Source organism: Rhinoderma darwinii, chromosome 4, assembly GCF_050947455.1.
Source record: "Rhinoderma darwinii isolate aRhiDar2 chromosome 4, aRhiDar2.hap1, whole genome shotgun sequence".
Lineage (NCBI taxonomy): Eukaryota > Metazoa > Chordata > Amphibia > Anura > Rhinodermatidae > Rhinoderma > Rhinoderma darwinii.
In genome coordinates, this window is record NC_134690.1 from 348,620,420 (window position 1) to 348,639,858 (window position 19,439).

The 19,439-nt window shown below is 40.7% G+C and overlaps 1 protein-coding gene across 3 annotated transcripts in view; it reads left to right on the plus strand.

The window, feature by feature from the left end:
- The window catches only part of ABHD12 (abhydrolase domain containing 12, lysophospholipase), a 142,361-nt gene extending 128,319 nt beyond the window's left edge, over window positions 1-14,042 (plus strand). For all 3 annotated transcript variants that reach the window (XM_075862919.1, XM_075862918.1, XM_075862917.1), the window contains exons 7-13: window positions 2,976-3,105; window positions 3,744-3,781; window positions 5,818-5,897; window positions 6,330-6,412; window positions 8,551-8,629; window positions 9,004-9,131; window positions 12,379-14,042. In XM_075862919.1, coding sequence (XP_075719034.1) covers window positions 2,976-3,105; window positions 3,744-3,781; window positions 5,818-5,897; window positions 6,330-6,412; window positions 8,551-8,629; window positions 9,004-9,131; window positions 12,379-12,409 — 569 coding nt within the window. In that variant the 3' untranslated portion in view covers window positions 12,410-14,042. The remainder of the gene's footprint in view (window positions 1-2,975; window positions 3,106-3,743; window positions 3,782-5,817; window positions 5,898-6,329; window positions 6,413-8,550; window positions 8,630-9,003; window positions 9,132-12,378) is intronic.
- Window positions 14,043-19,439: the final 5,397 nt, after the last annotated feature.

The window sequence follows — 19,439 nt, forward strand, 5'->3', positions numbered from 1 at the left end:
ATTCTCCGATTTGTGGATAGATAGGACATGTCCTATCTTTCCAAGGATCACTGACGGGACCCGGCTGGCGCACACTGTCGTGTGCATGAGACATTATGCAATGTGTACTAGTTACGGGTCTTGATGGTTAGAGGAGTGTGACATTTGAACTAGTTAGGAGATATGTGAGTATTACAAGAGGGGGAATATATTCCAGTATATACCTTGTCTCTATACTCTCTGCTTCTATCTCAGAACATCATTACTTGTATAAAGTAGGAGAGTGTGAGAGAATATTCTGAGGCAATTCATTCACAGAGCGCTGTGTGTTAGAAGAGAACTGGTGTGGGCGCACATTAGCATGATAATAACAAGTTTACTGAGAGTATCAAGAGAGCTATTAATCCAGCAGTGCTGCGCTGCACACATTCCCTGTTATTACTGCTCACAGCCTGTCCCTGATCTATGGATGTCATTGCTAAGGAGACTATATTTATAAACTGCTGAAATGTTAAAGCACATTACTCAATATGTAATTATCTGTCCTTGTAGTAGGGGATGACCTGGTACTTTCCATGGCTGTTTGTGCAGCCGTCATGGGTGTGTCTCCTTTTTTCTTGTGTATATCCATATCATTGGTATTAATAATGGTTAGTGCTGCCCAAATCATTCTACAGAGAGGTTGACATTTCTGATTGTGGTTTGGAGCGCGACAAAATATGTCCATGTTTAAAATTTGATAAAAGTGTTAAACTAGGAGCCCACTTCACAGCCTCTTTGACCAGAGAATTGTTCACAGCAATGCTATTTACTACCTGTCATTGCACCACATACACGACCAATTCAGCAAGTGGGTGATAGCTGTGTGCAGCACCCCGCATTCTGTATCCCTTATATATATTTTCCTAATTAAAACCGGATAGTGTACACTAGTTTTTATTCTAATCTGTTTTTGATTGTATAATTTTTTTATTCTATTTTATTTATGTCTATTTTTTGTACATGAGTATGTGGGCAGCCATCTTGCCTGAGCTGCTGTTAACAGCATTTAGAGATCTGCTTTACAACAGCCATCTGGACCATAGGAATCTGTAAACAGGAGGGGACTCATTGACCTCCATGGGAGAGTTTTCTAGGCATGCTCTGTGACCTGTGCAGTGGTCATTGTACATGAAGGGATAGAAGGGGGGGGCTGTGTCCAGCACCTATTGTCAATGGTGGATTCTGTGTTTATAATATAAATATATTTATGTATGTATATATATGTGCGTGTGTGTTATCTGTCATTGTAATCCTGCCTTTTATAAGTAAATGACTACTGAGTAGTGATCTCTACAGAACAGGAAGTGTCAGCCTATTGTGGGGCTCAGTGGCCAGAGTGAAAACTGCAAGATTTCAGGATTATTTTCTAATATAGATTAGGGCTGCTCGATGCATCGAAACTTCGATACCGTGCACCCTCAAACAGTTCAATACCGTTATTTCATGTTTTTCTATACTAAGCTGTGCGACCGCACAGCTTAGTATCAAAATACATGAATGTTGTCAGGGCGGGGCTGCGGCTGTGTGATACAGCCATCGCCCCGCTCCTGACATGTGCGCAGTCAGCATGATGTGATACGACCAGCGCTGCACTAATGAGCAGCAGCACTGAAGACAAAAAATGGCGGGCGCACTGCAAACCACCCCCAAGTTCTGTCTTCAGTGCTGGTGCCGCTGCTCATTAGTGCAGCGCTGCCGCATAACCTTATGCTGACCACGTGCACTTATTGTCAGGAGCGGGGCAATGGTTGTATTACACAACCGCAGCCCCGTTCTAACGGCGGAGATTAGAGAAACCTCTCATCTACGCCAGTTTTCCCCTGAATGCTGCAATCAAAGCTGACCGCAGCATTCAAGGGGTAAATGAGAAGGGGGGATGCCCTTTGAATCGCATCACAGGGAATCCCTGTGACACGATCGAGGGACATACCATATATGGGCAGACAGCCCAGGGTCCTTTGAAAGACCCCAGGGCTGTCTAACCATATTTCCTGTTGTTAGGGCATACTTGGGTATGTCCTAACATCTGCCTGTACTATCAGTACACAGGCTAATGTACTGGCATATAGATATATGCCAGTACATTAAAGTTTAAAAATAAAAATGTAAAAAAATAAAGTAATGTTAAATAAACAAAAAAAACTACTTTTTTTTACAATAAACATTAAAATAAGTCTCAATACATAAGATATACACATATTCGATATCATCGCGACCGTAATACATTTATAGCGTCATTTATGATGTTTACGCTGTTATAAGACTGTAATAAATTTATAGCGTCATTTATGATGTTTACGCTGTTATAAGATAAAAACTGCTTTCTTTCACTTATTAATGTGAGGCACGAGGTATTGAACCTCCATGTACCTCACATTAATGGTAATTAACCCAATCATGTACCTCCAACATTAACCCAATGTTATCCATTATGACTGAGGAACATGATGGGGTTAATTACTATTAATGTTAGGCACATTCAAAATTCATCACACCTCGCGCCTCACATCAGAAAATGTAAGAACTTTTTTTTTATTGTTGGCAAAAGTATCGTCTTGGTTTAGAGTATCGCAATACTACACAAAGTATCGGTATTGAAGTCCAAATTCTGGTATCGTGACATCCCTAGTATAGATACTGACTTAGAAAATGAAAGAAAAAAAATAATTCTCAACAAAGTATATTTAACATAAAAGCTTGATTTAAAGGCTGCCATTTTATGCTGACACATTCCCTTTAAGAAGACTTATGGTACATATACTGTGCTCCAGTTCAAGTTCATTCTACCTGTACTTTAAATTATGAGGTTAAAGGGGTATTCCCATCCTACACATTTTGTATATAATATGACTACTGTACTGTGCCCCTTGTATGATCTTGGGTTGGTGGATGATGGTCTGGATCTTCATTAGTTCACAGTCAACAATTTGTAATTGTTTGTATATCTATTTTAGGATGGGGTGACTCTGTCGGCTCTCCCTCAGAGACTGGGATGACCTATGATGCTCTCCATGTTTTTGATTGGATAAAGGCCAGAAGTGGAGACAACCCAGTCTACATCTGGGGGCACTCGTTGGGCACAGGGTAAAATGAAAACATTTGTCTTAAATAATTGTCAAGAACTCATATGACGCAGCAGTTATCAGTTGAGAGTGTAGTAAAGCTCTGCACATGTCCATCCAGATTTAAAGTGTCTATAAATGGGAAAAGATCCCGAAATACTAAATTTGCAATGTATTACAAGCTTAAAGGAACACCTCAGACAAAACTGATACACTGAGTATTGCCTAGTGCAGGGTCTGAGGGGGGTGGTTCTTTGGTGGTTTTTTTTTTTATCTGTGTCATGCACCACCCCTCAGCCCCTGTGTTAGGCATAACTGTGTATTTTTGCCCAGAGAGTTTCTTTAAATTAACCCATTTTATTGTAGTGTGAAAACTTTCAGTATAAAGGTTAAAGGGGTTGTCCAGTTTTTATTTATTTTTATAATAGGAAAACATACAGTTTTCTAATTCACATGTATTAGAAATTCTGCTCACATTTCTTATAGTGCATGAGGCCCCTGTCACAGTAGAAGGGTATAGTGCACAGATTAGTTGTGTGTAAGGTATCCACCGGCAAACCGATCACAACTAAACATGGCGTCTGTCACTTTGAGTCTTGAATGTTTACACGGCTCCAAATCTACTCCTAAATGCTCACTGACCGTATTTTCTGATTTTAGGGTTGCCACAAATTTAGTGAGGAGGCTGTGTGAAAGAGGTATGTGATGTGTGTACTATATTGTTTTTACTGAGGGAATTTAATCTATTATGGCTTCTTTATAGTATGTTCACATGTATACATTGTTTTGTGTGCTTTTTCTATAGGGGCTGTTGTATTTGTTTACAATGATGGATAAGGATTATATTTAGTGCTTCGTGTCATTTATGGCGTCCAAGCAGATTAAGGCCTTATTGGTTTCAAATCCAGGAGTCTAGCGGTGTAGCACCCGATGATCCAGAGCTTTCACTTCCATATTAAGTACTATGCTGAGCAAGAGGCATTTCCAAAATTATGGTATTCACACACATGAGATGACTGTCGAGTCAACAGCTATCTTCCCAGGCTACACCATAAACCTATTGGTTATTTATATGGTGAGAATAGGATAAGTGGCTACCAGAAACTTCTAGTGCTGCTTATCTTTAGAAAAGGACCACCAATCTGTCATATCCCAAGATGGCAGATGTTTGAGGGATGGTCTACCAGTCACCAGAGACATCACTCACGTTGTCCCTAAATCAAATTATGTTCAAGATGTCTGCCTCTATTCTCTGCTTAGTCCGACCATGCCAGTTGCCTTTCTCAAATATCGCAAATATAAATTAATCTGATTGTTTTAGTTCAAGAGTTTTCCGGGTTTAGCAAATAAAGGGGATTCTTTGTAAAATAAAAGCATACAATTTTCCTATATAGTTTATATATCAATTCCTCACTCTTTTCAAGATCTTTGCGGTCATTCAGTGTCCTAGTCATGTGATGGACACACAGATGCGCTGCTCATTTTTGGTACAGTTATCAGAGCTGTTATTAGGCTAAGGAGCCGGGCACTTGTGTGTCTATCACGTGACCAGGACAGATTTGTATCCCTGGAAGTTAAAGGAGTTTTACAGCGCCTCTCTCTTCCACCCGATCTGATATCAAGCGTGAAGAGACACTGCTGCATTGCGGGCAGGACAATTGCCAAGGCAACCATCGGATGCCCGGCAGGTATCGTGCGTGTATACCATTCTAATTAATAAGACGTATGGATAATACCTGTTGGCAGTCGGACGATCACCTCGGCAACTGTCCTGCCCGGCGGGCAGCAGCAGCTTCTCTCCATTACTGATATATGGTTAGGTGGAAGAGAGAGGTGCTGCACAAGCTACGGTGATCTGTCACAAGTTTAGTAATGCCCTATCTCCTAGCTAATCTAATAGGCGCTGTCACACTGATCATGCTAGAGAAAATTGTGTCCCAAAATGTTTATTTTAAACGTTATGAGCTTTTTTTCTAAATATGCAAATGAGGCTACACTAGACAAGTGGGTGTCAACACCAGCGATTCACTTGAGGTGGAGCTTCCTCACAGCCTCTGACGCTGTCCTATCAGCATGAAGCTGCTTCACACAGGATGAGAGTGAGGCTGGAGAAGGGGGATCACTTCATATAGCCATATCTTGGGCTGTGAACCACCTAGAACAGTGATTCTGGTGGAAAGATGATATTCTAATCTTTCATATGGCACCAGGATCTAGCTGGGACAAAACCGGAGATATCGCCAGTTGAAAACACAGTCGGGAATGGAAGCTGTATACTATGTGATCAGGCTGTGTTGCTGGGCAGGGAAGGGGGAGAAGCTGTATGATGATTGGACAGCGTCATACAGAAAACATTACACCGCCCAGAGTTAAAAGAAAGCGTAACCTCCCATTTGGCTATTAGAGCCACATTAGCATAGTTAGAAAATGCTCATAACTTTGCAAAAAATAAACATTTTTGAAAAAACAAATCACACTGTAGTTCTCAGCAACAAAGCACCTATTAGATTAGTTAGGAGATAGGGAATTAATAAACCAGTGACAGATCCTCTTTAACAATGAAGTTTCCCATTGAATGACTGCAAGGTATTTCTATAACAAGTAAACGTTTCTCTAATTTTTTTATTCTACAGTGAATAACATTTATTTGCTGAAACTTTATCATCCCTTTAAATCTTTATTCAATCCATGCTGAAAGCTGAACATGCATGCATTGACTTCTTATTACTCCTAGAAACGCCTCCGGATGCTCTAATATTAGAATCGCCATTTACGAACATTCGCGAAGAAGCTAAAAGTCATCCGTTTTCAGTGGTAAGTATGGAGTACTGTTATCTTGCTGAATTCCTACATGAAAATGTTAAAAATAATGTTTTTGACTTCTGTAACAGTCAGAAAGGCTATACTCCATTTTATTTGCTTTCTTTACATTGTATTATGCCCCATATATAAAAGAAAAGGTCAGTAAAGTGCAGCATTTCCTGAACAATATTGCTCTTCTCCAGAGTCGCTTAAAGGCACTGGTCATCATTTTTTTTTTTTTTTTTTTTTCTTTTTTTTTTTTTTTTTTTTTTTTTTTTTTTTTTTTTTTTTTTTAAAGTAAAAACATTATTTATTTAAAAAATTTTACACAATAAATTGAAGAAAACATATTTTTTGTCAGCACTGGTCATCATTTTGATAATTTTTTGCATGGAAAATCCAATGTCCCTGAATCTACATTATTTACACAATCTCTTGTTTTAGATCTATAGGTATTTCCCTGGTTTCGACTGGTTCTTCCTTGATCCCATCACAGCTAGTGGCATAAAGTTTGCGAATGATGACAAGTAAGACGCAACTTTATATTGTGTAGTAATAATAATAATCCTACTTGCCATGAAAAAAACATGATTGTTAGGCGGGATTCACACGAACGGGTCGTTCCCGAGCCCGAGTGCCGGCCGGTAAAATCGGCCATTCTGCCCGGCCGGTTTGCATAAAGTTTTGCATCCGTGCCGGGCCGGGCAGATCCGGACAGTGACATCAGCGGCAACTCCTGAAGGGGAATCCCCATGTGTTCGGGGATTCCGCTTCAGGAGTTTCCCCTGATGTCACTGCCCAGATATGGACAGAGACATCAAGCGCTCTGTCCAGGAGCGGAATCCCTGAAAACACGGGGATTCCGCTCCTTCAAGAAGCTAAAGTGCGGCTAGCACATAGCAGAGCGGGGAGATACCTCCCTGCTCTGCTATAGTGGCGTCGCTACAGTAGCAGCAGCCGCAGCAGCTGCAGCTGCTAGCGGCACCATCGAAGGTGTCGCCGGGCCAGGGTGATTTTAACAAGCAGGGGAAGGGAGCCAGGGCAGCGCTCCCTTCCACCTGCTGTACACCCCGGCCCTGCCACACAGTGTGCAGCGATGCCATTCGTCAGAATGGCATCAACTCCTCCTCCTCACATGCACTCTGCGCTGTGAGGAGGAGGAGATAGAGCGCAAGCGCCGGGAAACCCGGCCATCACTCGGAACACATTCCGGTGATGGCCGTGTAATACCCGGCCCCATAGACTTCTATGGGAGCCGGGCGGCCGGGTACCCGGGCGAAGATAGAGCATGTCCTATTTTTTGACGGCCGGATTTTGCCGGCCGTCAAAAAATCGGTCGTGTGAATAGCCCCATTAGGGGTCTATTATTCCTAATGCAGCCGGGTGCCGGCCGATTTATGAACGGCCGGCACCCGGCCGGGAAACCCTGCCGTGTGAATGAGGCCTAACAGTATGAAATGTTTGACAAAAAATAGTGTTTTACAGCGTTTTTAGACTAAAATGTAATTGTTTACTTTATGCAATTGAAATATTTTCAATGGATTCTTTTTATTCCCCGAAGGCCCTGTTCACACAGAGTTTTTTTGCAGGCGGAAGGAATTTTGAGACAGATTTTGGACCTGCCGGCAGAACACTTGCCGCGTTTTTCGCCCTTGGCCATCGAGTGCCCCGGGCAAAAACCGTTGCGTAAAGCGCTTTCTCTGCCTCCCATTGATGTTAATGGGAGGTCAGAGGCGGAAACGCCCGAAGAAAGGGCACGTCTCCTCTTTTTTTCCCGCGAGCGTTTTTTACCGCTCACAGGAGAAAAACACCTCCGCCTCCCATTGAAATTAATGGGAGGGGATTTCGGAAGGTTTTTGGCGCTGTTTCTGACGTGGTTTCCATGACAAAAACAGCGCCAAAATACTCTGTGTGAACTAGCCCTAAAAAGGACAAAGACCGTAACATGTACAGTTTATCATGGGTCTTAAATGATTATTGCTAAAAAAACAAAGCTTATTCTAAACCTTAAAATTCAGGTGTGACTACATTAACTTCAACCCGTTGTGTTTGCAGGGGTCCAGGAAGCTGAGATTTGGGGAGCTGCCCCTATACCTGCCTATTGCATGGCAAAAAGGATTAGTACTGGCAAAGGATTAGCTCTTCTGGGTTAGCATGTCAAACTGAGAAGCCAATATTTTGTTGATCAGTAAAGGAAATTAACAGTAACCATGTTGTTTTCTAAAACAGCACAACAGCTGGGGTCCCCATCATATAACTACTCATATGCTGAGACCTGTGCGCAGAACATGGAGGGAGATGGGTGGTCTTACCTGTAGTTCAAGTTTGGTATGGAGTTTAAAGGTTTTCTCCAGTAATATCCATTGGTGGTCTATACCTTTTAGATAGGCCATTAATGCATTATAAGTAGGGACTGACTCCTTCCAATCTGCAGAACGAAGGGTCAATGCCACTTACTGTTATTTTGTGCCAATGCCCTCCCGTTCTGCTGACTAGTGGAGGTCAGAAACCAACAGTCACACGTTGATGGCCTATCCTGAGGATAGACCATCAATAAATACTCCTGAAAAGACTTGTGTTGACCTGTGATTTACATTAGACACCTTGTACATAATAACCGTTTGAGAGATGTGGACTGTAACCATTTTATTGTTTCTTGTTCTAGTGTAAAATATATTTCATGCCCGTTGCTCATTCTACATGCAGAAGATGACCCTGTGATCCCATTCCATCTAGGAAGAAAGGTATGTTATCTGCATTTGAATCAAAAACAATTACGGCATCAAGTAATGCCAGCAAAAATGTTATCCTAATCCGGAGTAAAAGTCTACAGGGTCTAGAACGGTGAAGATTTTATGTGTATTGCTTGGCAGAGCATGATCAACATAGACATACAGTGAACTGGAATCCTCATATGTAGCACTAGCTGTACACTCTAATTGGAATGATCCGTTCATATTTACACACACAATCATTACTGGTGGTTCCAAACCGGTTCATGCGTTACGCAGATTAGATTGTAGTCTCCTAGTTGAGCTGCATATTTGTTTATGACCATGCTTCATCTCTAGGTTGGCTTTCTATTAAAATTGTAAATCATATTCTATACCCTCTGTAGCTTTACAACATCGCTGCACCAGCACGCAGTTTACGGGACTTCAAGGTACAGTTTGTCCCTTTTCACAAAGACCTGGGCTATAGACACAAATACATATACAGGAGTCCAGAACTAAAGCAGATACTAAGGTGAGTGTGTTGCTCACTACTACTAGATTTCTACAGATCCTGAACTGCACTTTTTTTTTTTTTGCTTTGTTTTTAAATGTTGACCAGTTCACAGATTATTAGTAAAAGTAATGGATCTGTAGTAGTGGATTTTAAACACAAATCCAGGTTTTCAGTACAGAATTTTGTGTACATAAGTATGCTGTTTTAATGATTTCTTTTGGATAACCAATTTAAAAGAATTAAAAAGAATTGTAGCTCCAATAAAATCTACCGCCATCAAGCTGATATACTAAAAAAGAGATTTGAAGAAAAAAAGTATCCAAAAGAAATCATTAAAACAGCATACTTATCCTGCCTGACTACCACCCAAAAAACCCTTTTATATAAACCCAAACAGGTAATATTGGCCTCACAAACGATTAAACGCAAACACAATTTCATTACCGACTTTAATAGTGGCAATAACACACTAAGGATGATCCTAGCCAAACATTGGAACATCCTACGTAGCGACCCTGTCTTAAAATCTATCTTACCTGCTAAACCAGGCTTTACTTACAGAAAAGGGCGCAGCATAAAAAATATGGTCGCACCTAGTCGCTTAAAAGACAACAGTACAAAACCTGTAATAAGTTTTATGCCTAAAATAGCGGGCTCCTATAAATGCAACTCAGTAAGGTGTCTATGTTGTGCCACCATATGCCACAGAAAAACCACATCCACCTGCAACATTACAAAAGAGATCTTTCCAATTAAAGATTTCATGAACTGTTCCACTAGTTATGTAATATACCTTTTGGAATGCAGCTGTGGGCTTCAGTACATAGGTAGAACCATACAGCCCCTAAGAACGAGAATAAATAAACATAGATCCAATACCACCAATCATTTTCTGAAACACAGTGTTTCTAGACACCTCCACTTTGAACATGAGGGAAAAGTAACACCACTAGAACACATACCCAATACCTCCAATAATAGGTTCTCCTCCCTAAAAAACCGGGAGGCATACTGGATCTATAAATACCATAGTTTAAATCCGGAAGGATTGAATGAAACTAGAGAATACTAATGACTTTTAAAAATCTACCTTGAAACATGTGTCATTCAAGCACAACACATAGGTTTTACTGTATAGGTAAGTAGGGAAAGTATGAATATAGTACTATGATCAATATTAATATTCAATGTAAACTGTACGTATGGTACACACTCCACTTGACAAGTTTTTGATCTAGACATCACCCATATAGGTCTTTTAAACAATTTATCCTACATTTGAATCCCCTTTCCATACATATTTTTATACTTTTTAGCCCCAAATATCTGAGTACAATTAACTCAGGGAGTGCATGTAGTAGAAACATGATAAAAAAAAACTGACCGTGTGCAATCTTATATTCTCATAATTCTATACAAAACGAATATAATGAAACTGATAAGTTTTAAAATTTCAATAAAAAACGATCTTATAGCAACCATTTTTTATGAGTTTTTTTGTATGGAGAAATTCAAAGGTTTTTATACATTTTTTCTGATTTGATCAAAAAACCAGTGCTTCAAGTAATACAAAAAAACGGCTTTTTGCATAGGCATTTTTTCAAAAGTATTACAAACATCTTTTTATGCCATCTAATCACAAATAATGAAAATCTTAATCTCTATCCAAAAATGTTCCCCTATCAAGGGATAACTTGGTGAAAAGAGGATCCCTATGGAAAGAGACACAGATGCACCGCAACTAAACAGCAGGTTGCAAACTACAGATCACGTACAGATAAACAAAATGTCTTTATTTGTTAAAATACTTTTTGCTCACATATGTGAATGAATACAAACATCATGATACTATGGCAACACTTTAAAGCATTAAAGTATAACAGCTCAAAACCGGCTTTGAGAAAACGGTACATGAGAATCTATGTGAAAAACATGATGCTAGAACAGAATGTACACAATCATGAATAAATGTATAAGAACACATGTGAATAACATATATTATCTGTATAAACCATGATGTTTTAAACTTTGAAGCCACGAAGGATCTGTCATCCTGTAACGGCTCTTGCTAATTTGTATGTAAATTGAAGTGTTGTGCACCGGTGTGTTCCCGGTCTTTTTACTGCATATATATGTGCACACTACACGTGCAACTATTGTATACTCACCTGACGAAGGGACCAGTCCGGTCCAGAAACGCGTCGTCTTCTCAATAAAAGATCTCCTAGATCCTATGCACTTGACTCCGTTCCTGATCCTCTTCAGCCTGGCGCTGATACCCATAATTACCCTGCATTTTTTTCTCTTCACCTTCTGTTGTGTCAAATTGACACTAACAAATTTGTCTGAGCACTGCCAAAGCACTTTCTTTAGAGAATTCGGTGATGGTCTGAGATCAGACTTAGGGTATGTTCACATGGCCTATTTTCTGCCGTTTTTCGGGCTGTAAACGCCTGAAAAATGGGCGAAAAATCGGAAGCAGAACGCCTCCAAACATCTGCCCATTGATTTCAATCGTAAAACTGCTTTCTGTTCCGACGGAGCGTTTTTTTACGCGTAAAAAAACGGCCGCGAAAAAGAAGTGCAAGACACTTCTTGGGACGTTTTTTGGAGCCGTTTTCCATAGACTCTATTGAAAAGAGCTCCAAAAACACCCGTAAAAAACAGCTCCGTATTTTGAGACGTTTTTGACTCTGCGTGTGAACATACCCTTATAGGACCGAGTGGCAGGTCCTCTAAGTTGAGCTGGTTAACTGACCGTAATAGCGCTGTCTCCCTGATTCCAGCTCTGTTTTAGTTTTTCCCTGGACCCCCCCCCCCCCCCTGATCTGGAGATTTAGCCCACTGTTATGTTGGCTCCCTGTATGCTAACTATCCTGCATCTGATGCTGACCGTTCCGCACAAGAGAGCATGAGAGATGTTCATGTTCTGTTGGCTAACTACAGAAAATTACCATAGAGGGAGCCAACACAACAGTGGGCTGTATCTCTGTCACGGGAGGGTCCTTGAAAAAAAAAAGCGCTATTCAGGTCAGTAAATTAGTTCAACTTATTTGACCCAATGACAGGTCCTGTTTAACCAATGTGATCTTCTTACATGTGTCTTTGATATATCAAAAACTATTTTTCCAACTTTAAATGATCAACATCTATACCTGTCTGTAGGTCTAACACAGGGACCTGTAAAACACATTATAGCTTTCTGTTTCTTTACAACCTTGATTTGAGACCTCAACGTTCACCACTTTTTCTCTCGTCCCTGCAGAGATTTCCTCGGCAGTACAGAGCAGCAATAAAACCACTGCAGATGGACAACACGGATGCTTGTGCGGGTTTTGGGGACCAGCAGTATGACGATCCATGTGTGAGGTTGACACCTACGGTGTCAGTGCTTGCCTAAACTTCCACATGGGATATTGCCCATTCCAATGTTTTTGGGGTATAACTACTGGACAAACGTGTGACTTTTAAATTTTTCTCGTTGTCATTTTTTTTTGCCTGCAATTGTCAGACTGTGATGGGACTTGCACTGTATGTTTTAAGTAACCGTATCATAAAATCAGATACAGGTATCTCTGAAAGAGCACATGAGTGAAGATGGGTTATCTGTTACTTCAAAATGTAGCGCTTCTCCGGTGACATTGAAAATCTACTGACGACTAACAAGATTGTTGCCCTGAATGGTTTAGAGAGCTGCTGTGTCCTATAGGCACTATATCAACGCAATAACTTTAGAGGTTGTGCATGCTACTGTGATTTATAATGCTCCGATTCCCTATATTCTGTACTTCCTCTCTGATAACACATCGGTGTCTGGTTAGGTTGGAAGGCGAGTGGTTATTGGTTCTACCCTTTATGCATTTTGCACAGTTTCCAGTGTCCAGCATGACAATAATGTAACTGTCTTTATTCTTTAACATAATATATTCAAAATATAGCGGGGGCAGGATCCCAGGTGAGGGGGTGTACAGGAGAGAATTTACGTCTTATATTAGTTTTTTTTTCCTTACCATAGACTTGGTTATTAAAGCTGTTGTATGGTACAATTGTGGTATAATTCTAGTAAAGAGAGAAGTGGAGTGATCCAAAAGTACTGTAGAGTGGGCGTCTAATAACGTAATCCAGAGGTCTAGCTAAGGAGATGAAACCCGGATCTGGAGACCTGTTATTACAATGTGGCTGGTCCATTATTTTCACTCTGGGTATTCTCATAATAAGATTCATTAAATCAACAAGACATTATGGCGCTTAGATCTCTCACCCAACTTCTGTATGTGCTGCAGCTTTGGCTCTCCAGCTGTTGTACTCCGGCCATCAGGAATAGGTGGAGATCCTCAGATGGCAGAACACAGAGGTAAAGAGTGATGCATGATTATTGCAAAGTTATGATAGAAAACACGCGCTACAGCTGGTCTGTCCAAAATGCCTCCCTTAATAGGATCAAGGTTGTCAATGAAACACTCCAAACCACACTGCCCTATGAAGGGTGGAAGCTGCTTACACATGCACTCAAAGCCGTAGATTATACACTCTGGTCTGTTTTGCCACCTTTGCAAACTGTTAAAAGATTCAATGGCCTACAATCCTTTGGCAACCTGGCACTAGAAGTTGCTGGCATCATAGATGGTTTTTCCAGAAAGGCATGGAAAATGAAGGAGTCCTATGACTGGAGACATGTTTGCATATTGCTTTACAGGCTTACTTGAAGTACTTATTGTGTGCAATTAGAACAAATATCTGGATTTTTACATTTAATTTTGTTATTTGGTCCTTTTACTGAACTAGAAATGTATTATTTTAATGTAAACCTGCAGAATGGAGTTACAAAACGGCAGTCTGTATTATTTCTTATGTACCAATCTGTTTCTTCCATGATGTGTTTTGCTAATATTATCTGCATTTTAAATGTTAAAGAGAATTTGAAAATGGCTTCTTCCAGTCTTTTTTTTTTTTATGGACACTAATATATAAGCAGGATTCTTTTGGGATCTACTCAGAAGGTTTGTACAATAAGATAAGGAATCTAGGAGCCAGAATGGAAAAACACTTGTTTACTATTTTTTAGTTGCTATAGTTAAACAGATTCTGTTATGTACCCGTGCAAAGATCAATGTGTCTCAAGCCCAACATACGTAGCCAACACTCCTTGTCACCCCTCTGAATATTCCCACAATGCTTTAAGAATGAGAGTTTGGTTTGCATTAGAGCAGAAGGTTGTACCCAGTGTCCATGTACTAAATAGCAACATCCATTACCCAGACACCTAAAATAATGGGTGGTATTTGTAAGAAAATAGTACAAATGGAATCGTAGGCAAATAAGTAATTTGAAATGGTGACAGGTTCTCTTTAAAGAGGCTCTGTCACCAGATTATAAATGCCCTACTCTACATAATCTGATCGGCGCTGTAATGTAGATAACAGTGTTTTTTATTTTGAAAAACGATCAATTTTGACCAAGTTATGAGCAATTTTAGATTTAATCTAATTACTTTCTTAATAGACAACTGGGCGTTTTTTACCTTTTGAACAAGTGGGCGTTGTAAAGAGAAGTGTATGACGCTGACCAATCAGCGTCCTACACTTCTCTCCATTCATGTCCATTTGTACTCAGCACAGCGTGATCTCGTGAGATCACGCTGTGCTGTCACATAAACCCACATTCACTTTACTGAGATGTCTTGAGAGTGAATAGACATCACCCTCAGCCAGGACGTGAGATCTATTCACACTTCCGACACTTCGGTAAAGTTTGTGTGGGACTTACTCACACAGCATAGCGTGATCTCGCGAGATCACGCTGTGCTGTCATTCACAGAAACTTTACCGAAGTGTCGGGAATGTGAATAGACATCGCGTCCTGGCTGGGGGCAATGTCTAATGAAGTGTCTTGAGAGTAAATAAAGTTAATGTGTGTGTATGTGACAGCACAGCATGATCTCGCGAGATCACACTGTGCAGTGAATACAAATGGACATGAATGGAGAGAAGTGTATGACGCTGATTGGTCACTGATTGGTCAGCGTCATACACTTCTCTTTGCAACGCCCACTTGGTCAAAAAGTAAAAACACGCCCAGTTGTCTATTAAGAAACTAATTAGCATAAATCTAAAATTGCTCATAACTTGCTTAAAAATTATAGTTTTTCAAAATGAAAACCACGGTTATCTACATTACAGCACCGATCACATTATGTAGGAGATAGGGCACTTATAATAGGGTGACAGAGCCTCTTTTAAAGGTGTTTTCTCACAAAGACAACCCCTGTCCATATGCCCTATATGGACCTCATAGAGAGTGTCCCCCATATGGGACCCCCTTTTATAAGCCAGAATATGGAGCCCTTGTCTAAGAGTGGCACCCTGTCTGGCGGACTCGAGCCATTCATCTCAATAGCCGCCATATAACACTACATTCCCCCTGAAATGGCCAAATAAGACTTCCCCCTACAAATTCAAATGTTTGCTGGTGGCTGCATTCGGAAGGGGTTGGCTCTGAGACAACAACTTTAAAGTGAATCTCCACCTTTTAACTATGTCTGTTTTAGGTGTAAAATTCGGTGCTGATTTGTTAATATATCTTTATAGCAGTCGAACTACGTTCTTTTCTGATACAGCGCTCCAAAACTCCTGCATAAATATAGAGCTAAGTGATAAACTCCTGGCTTCTTGTAGCCACCATTAGAGGGAGCCTATTGCATATCGTTATACGGTGAACTCAATAGTAAAACCATATCCAGTAAGATCCAAGGCTCTCTTGAGTTGTGGCTGCAGTTAGCTAGGAGTTTATCATTGTCATTCATCTGTTTCTTAAAGGGGTTTTCCCATAATCGTTATTTATCACCTATCCACAGGATAGGTGATAAATATCTGATCGTTCGGGATCAAACCGCTGTGAGCCCCATCAATCCAGAGAACGGTCTTACCTTGCCGTCCCTGAGCGCTTAATATTAATGGAACGGTACTGCACATCCTCGGCCATGGCTCTATTCACGTTCTATGGGACTGCCGCTCGGTATCTCTGGCAGCCCCATAGAAAATGAATAAAGCCTTGGCCGAGCATGTGCAGTACTGCTCCATTCATATGGAGCGCACAGGGATGGCAAGTTAAGGCCATTCTCGAGATCAGAGGGGACCCAGTGGTCAGAACCCCCACCGATCGGATATTTATCACCTATCCTGTGGAAAGGTGATAAATATTGATTATGGGAAAATTCCTTTTAGGTGCCTATACACATCAGGTAAATAGGAAGAAACTGACAGCACGGCATATGGCCAATAGTTCATTAAGAATGACACATGGAAACATCCACTACAGTTGAGCTGTGGCCTCATCTATAAGACTTTTTTTTTAAATACATGGCAAGTAATAAAAAAAAATTAAATAGCGATCCTGAGGTGAATTTCATACTCTGACTTTTAATAAAATGTTGTTTTTTTAATCAAAAGCCATAAAACACATTCGCTTGTAAGAATACATTAAAGAGGACCTGTCACTAGGTCATATGTCTTGAACTGGTTAACTCACCTGAAAAGCGCCGGCTCCTGATTCCAGTGCTCTTCTTTTTTTTCCTGGACCCCCGTTTCAGAGATATGCCCGTTGTTATGTTGGCTCCATATATGCTAATTTGCTGTAGTTTGCCCGATGGGGTGAAGCTAGCTTCCCTGCCTCTGGTGCAGACTAATCAGCGCAAGGCAGCTCGAGGGTAGTTCATGCCCTGTTGGCTAACTACAGCAAATTAGCATTGAGGTAGCTGACATAATAGTGGGCCTTATCTCTGGAAAGGGGGTCCAGGAAAAAATAAAAAAACAGTGAGAAAACCCTATTAAGGTCAGTATATCAGTTCAACTTCTATGACCTAGTGTCAGGTTCTCTTTAATATGCAAGTCCACTTGTATATATCAAGTTGTTTTTGGAAACCCGACATATCTTTTTTTGGATCAAATAATTTTTTATTAACATTTTCACAGTTTACATACATGAAAACAACCTTAAATATCACCCCCTCTCACTCCACCCTATCCCACCCCTTGCTCAAAATGAGAACCAGCTTTTCGAAAATAAGTCTACATCACAAATTAGCACATGTTCCAGAAAGTAAACAGATACCTCTAGAGGTCCGTCATAATAATCATTCAATATCGTGTCGTCATCACATCAATGTTCTAGTCATTGGAAAAGAACGTTTGAAAAATATAATACACAGTGTCGGCACATATCATACAAATCATTATCAGAGGAGGGCCAGAGATTAGCAGGAACGCTCAGTATCCCCAATCAAGAGATCTGATCATATAGGCATTCGGTTTAGGAGCAACTCATATGAGGCCAGATCCGGTGTATCCAACCAGGGAGCCCCTAGGTCCTCAACCCTCTTATACTTGCCTCGCCTTAAATACACAAATTTTTCGAGCCGCAGCAGAATATTGACCCTGGATTTAAACTCTACAAGCTCGGGCGGGTCAGTATCCTTCCAATGCGCAGCTAACAGCTTATGAGCCTCATACAAAAGTCTCAGAACCGCAAGCCTCTGCCCCTCCGTCACCGGTAATTCAGAGATGTATCCCAGGACCCAAATAATCGGATTCAAGGCAACTACAATTATACGCCTGACCTACCCACCACCCTCCTCCAAAACTCCCCAAGCAACTCCACATAACATGCAAAAGATCAGCACCATGTTCCCCCACAGCGATAGCAACAGGAATCTCCATTAAATCCCATCTTATAAAGAAGAAGAGGGGTCCTATATACCCTATGCAAAAGGAAAAGCTGGGAGAGACGATACATTTCAAACACGACATGTGTTGAAAGAAATAACTTCCGTAGTCCGCATGTATAGTACAAGAGCCTTCCTTTGCGTGCACCTTTCTCTGTGTGCTTTACAAGAAAATAGTTTGGTCCCAGCTATTGGATCTTATTGACATATTAGAAAGTAGCCAATGGTGGAATTCCCAATAAATAGTACTATATGTTCTGGAATCTTGACGCCTTCATTCTCTCATCTTTTTTTTTAAAAGGCGAGACCGTTTATATAGATGTCTGAGCAGAGAGCTAAAACACAATGTAAGGGTGAGTTCACACGTAGAGTAAATAGTGCGGATTTTCCGCAATGGATTTTTTTGCGGAAAATCTTCAGCATAATACAGTAGCAGCAAAGTGGATGAGATTTGAACAAATCTCATCCACACGCTGCGTAAATAAGTGGAAAAAAACACTCAGAAATTGATCTGTAGTGCAGTTGTTTAATCTGCAGCTTGTCCATTATATTTGCGTAATCGCTGCTTTTTTGTTGCGGGTTTTCCCCGTTGAATTCAATGGGGAGGTAAAACCTGCAACAAATAGCAGATGTTGCCGTTTTGCGGTGGAAGACCCTGCGATTCTGCCACAAAAATCACAACTCCGAAAAAAAAAAAATTATGCTTACCCATAATTATGTGCTTCCTTGTCCAGGCCGGCCTCCTGGGATGAGGTTTCATCCCATGTGACCACTCCAGCGGGACCATGGGATGAAACGTAATCCCAGGAAGACGGCAGTTGGATGTGTCGCCATGGCTATGTAAGTATGAAACGCTTTTTTTTTTACGTGCAGATTTCCTCAGCGGACATTCTGGCCGAAAAACTGCACCACAATTTGGTGCGTTTTTTTTAGCCAGAATTCCCTACGGCGCTCAGGGCGGATACGCTGCATAATTTTACGCAGCGTATCTGCCATGTGTAGACATAGCCTAAAGCAGATTTGCATGATTTGTTCCAAAGCTTGAGTAGTACAGTAGGTAACTGGAGGTCTCCCAGCACCCATCATTGTTACCCACTGGCAATTTACTAGACTGACCCCATATAGTGCAGTCATTCCCTATTTCTCGTGAATGTATAATTTATTGCTATCGGTGAGGTATCCTACAATCCATCATAAGACTGCACATACAGCATTTTTCATAAATTTTACATTCAGAACTGCTGACTATGTAAGGTATACATTGTATGATCTTATCTGTATACGAGACATAGAGAAGGGTGAGCTTTATGTAATATTAATGTGCTTCAAACTAGGAAGAAGTAATTTTTAATGATGCCACATCAACGTCTTCATCCAGGAAAATGTCAGCTGCAGCTCTCAGCTATAATTGTTTTTAGAGCAATTCTCACTTCTCTTTCCCTACATGACTGCTATTCTACAGTGGATGTAAGACCAAGATAGATCTGAATACCCAGCCACGAAGAATCATTCTGTGTATGGGAATCTTGAAAATCATTCTTACACTTGCTAACTGAGAAACAAAAGTGGGAAACATTTTTTTTTGAAAAGGTGTATGAGATAAAGTG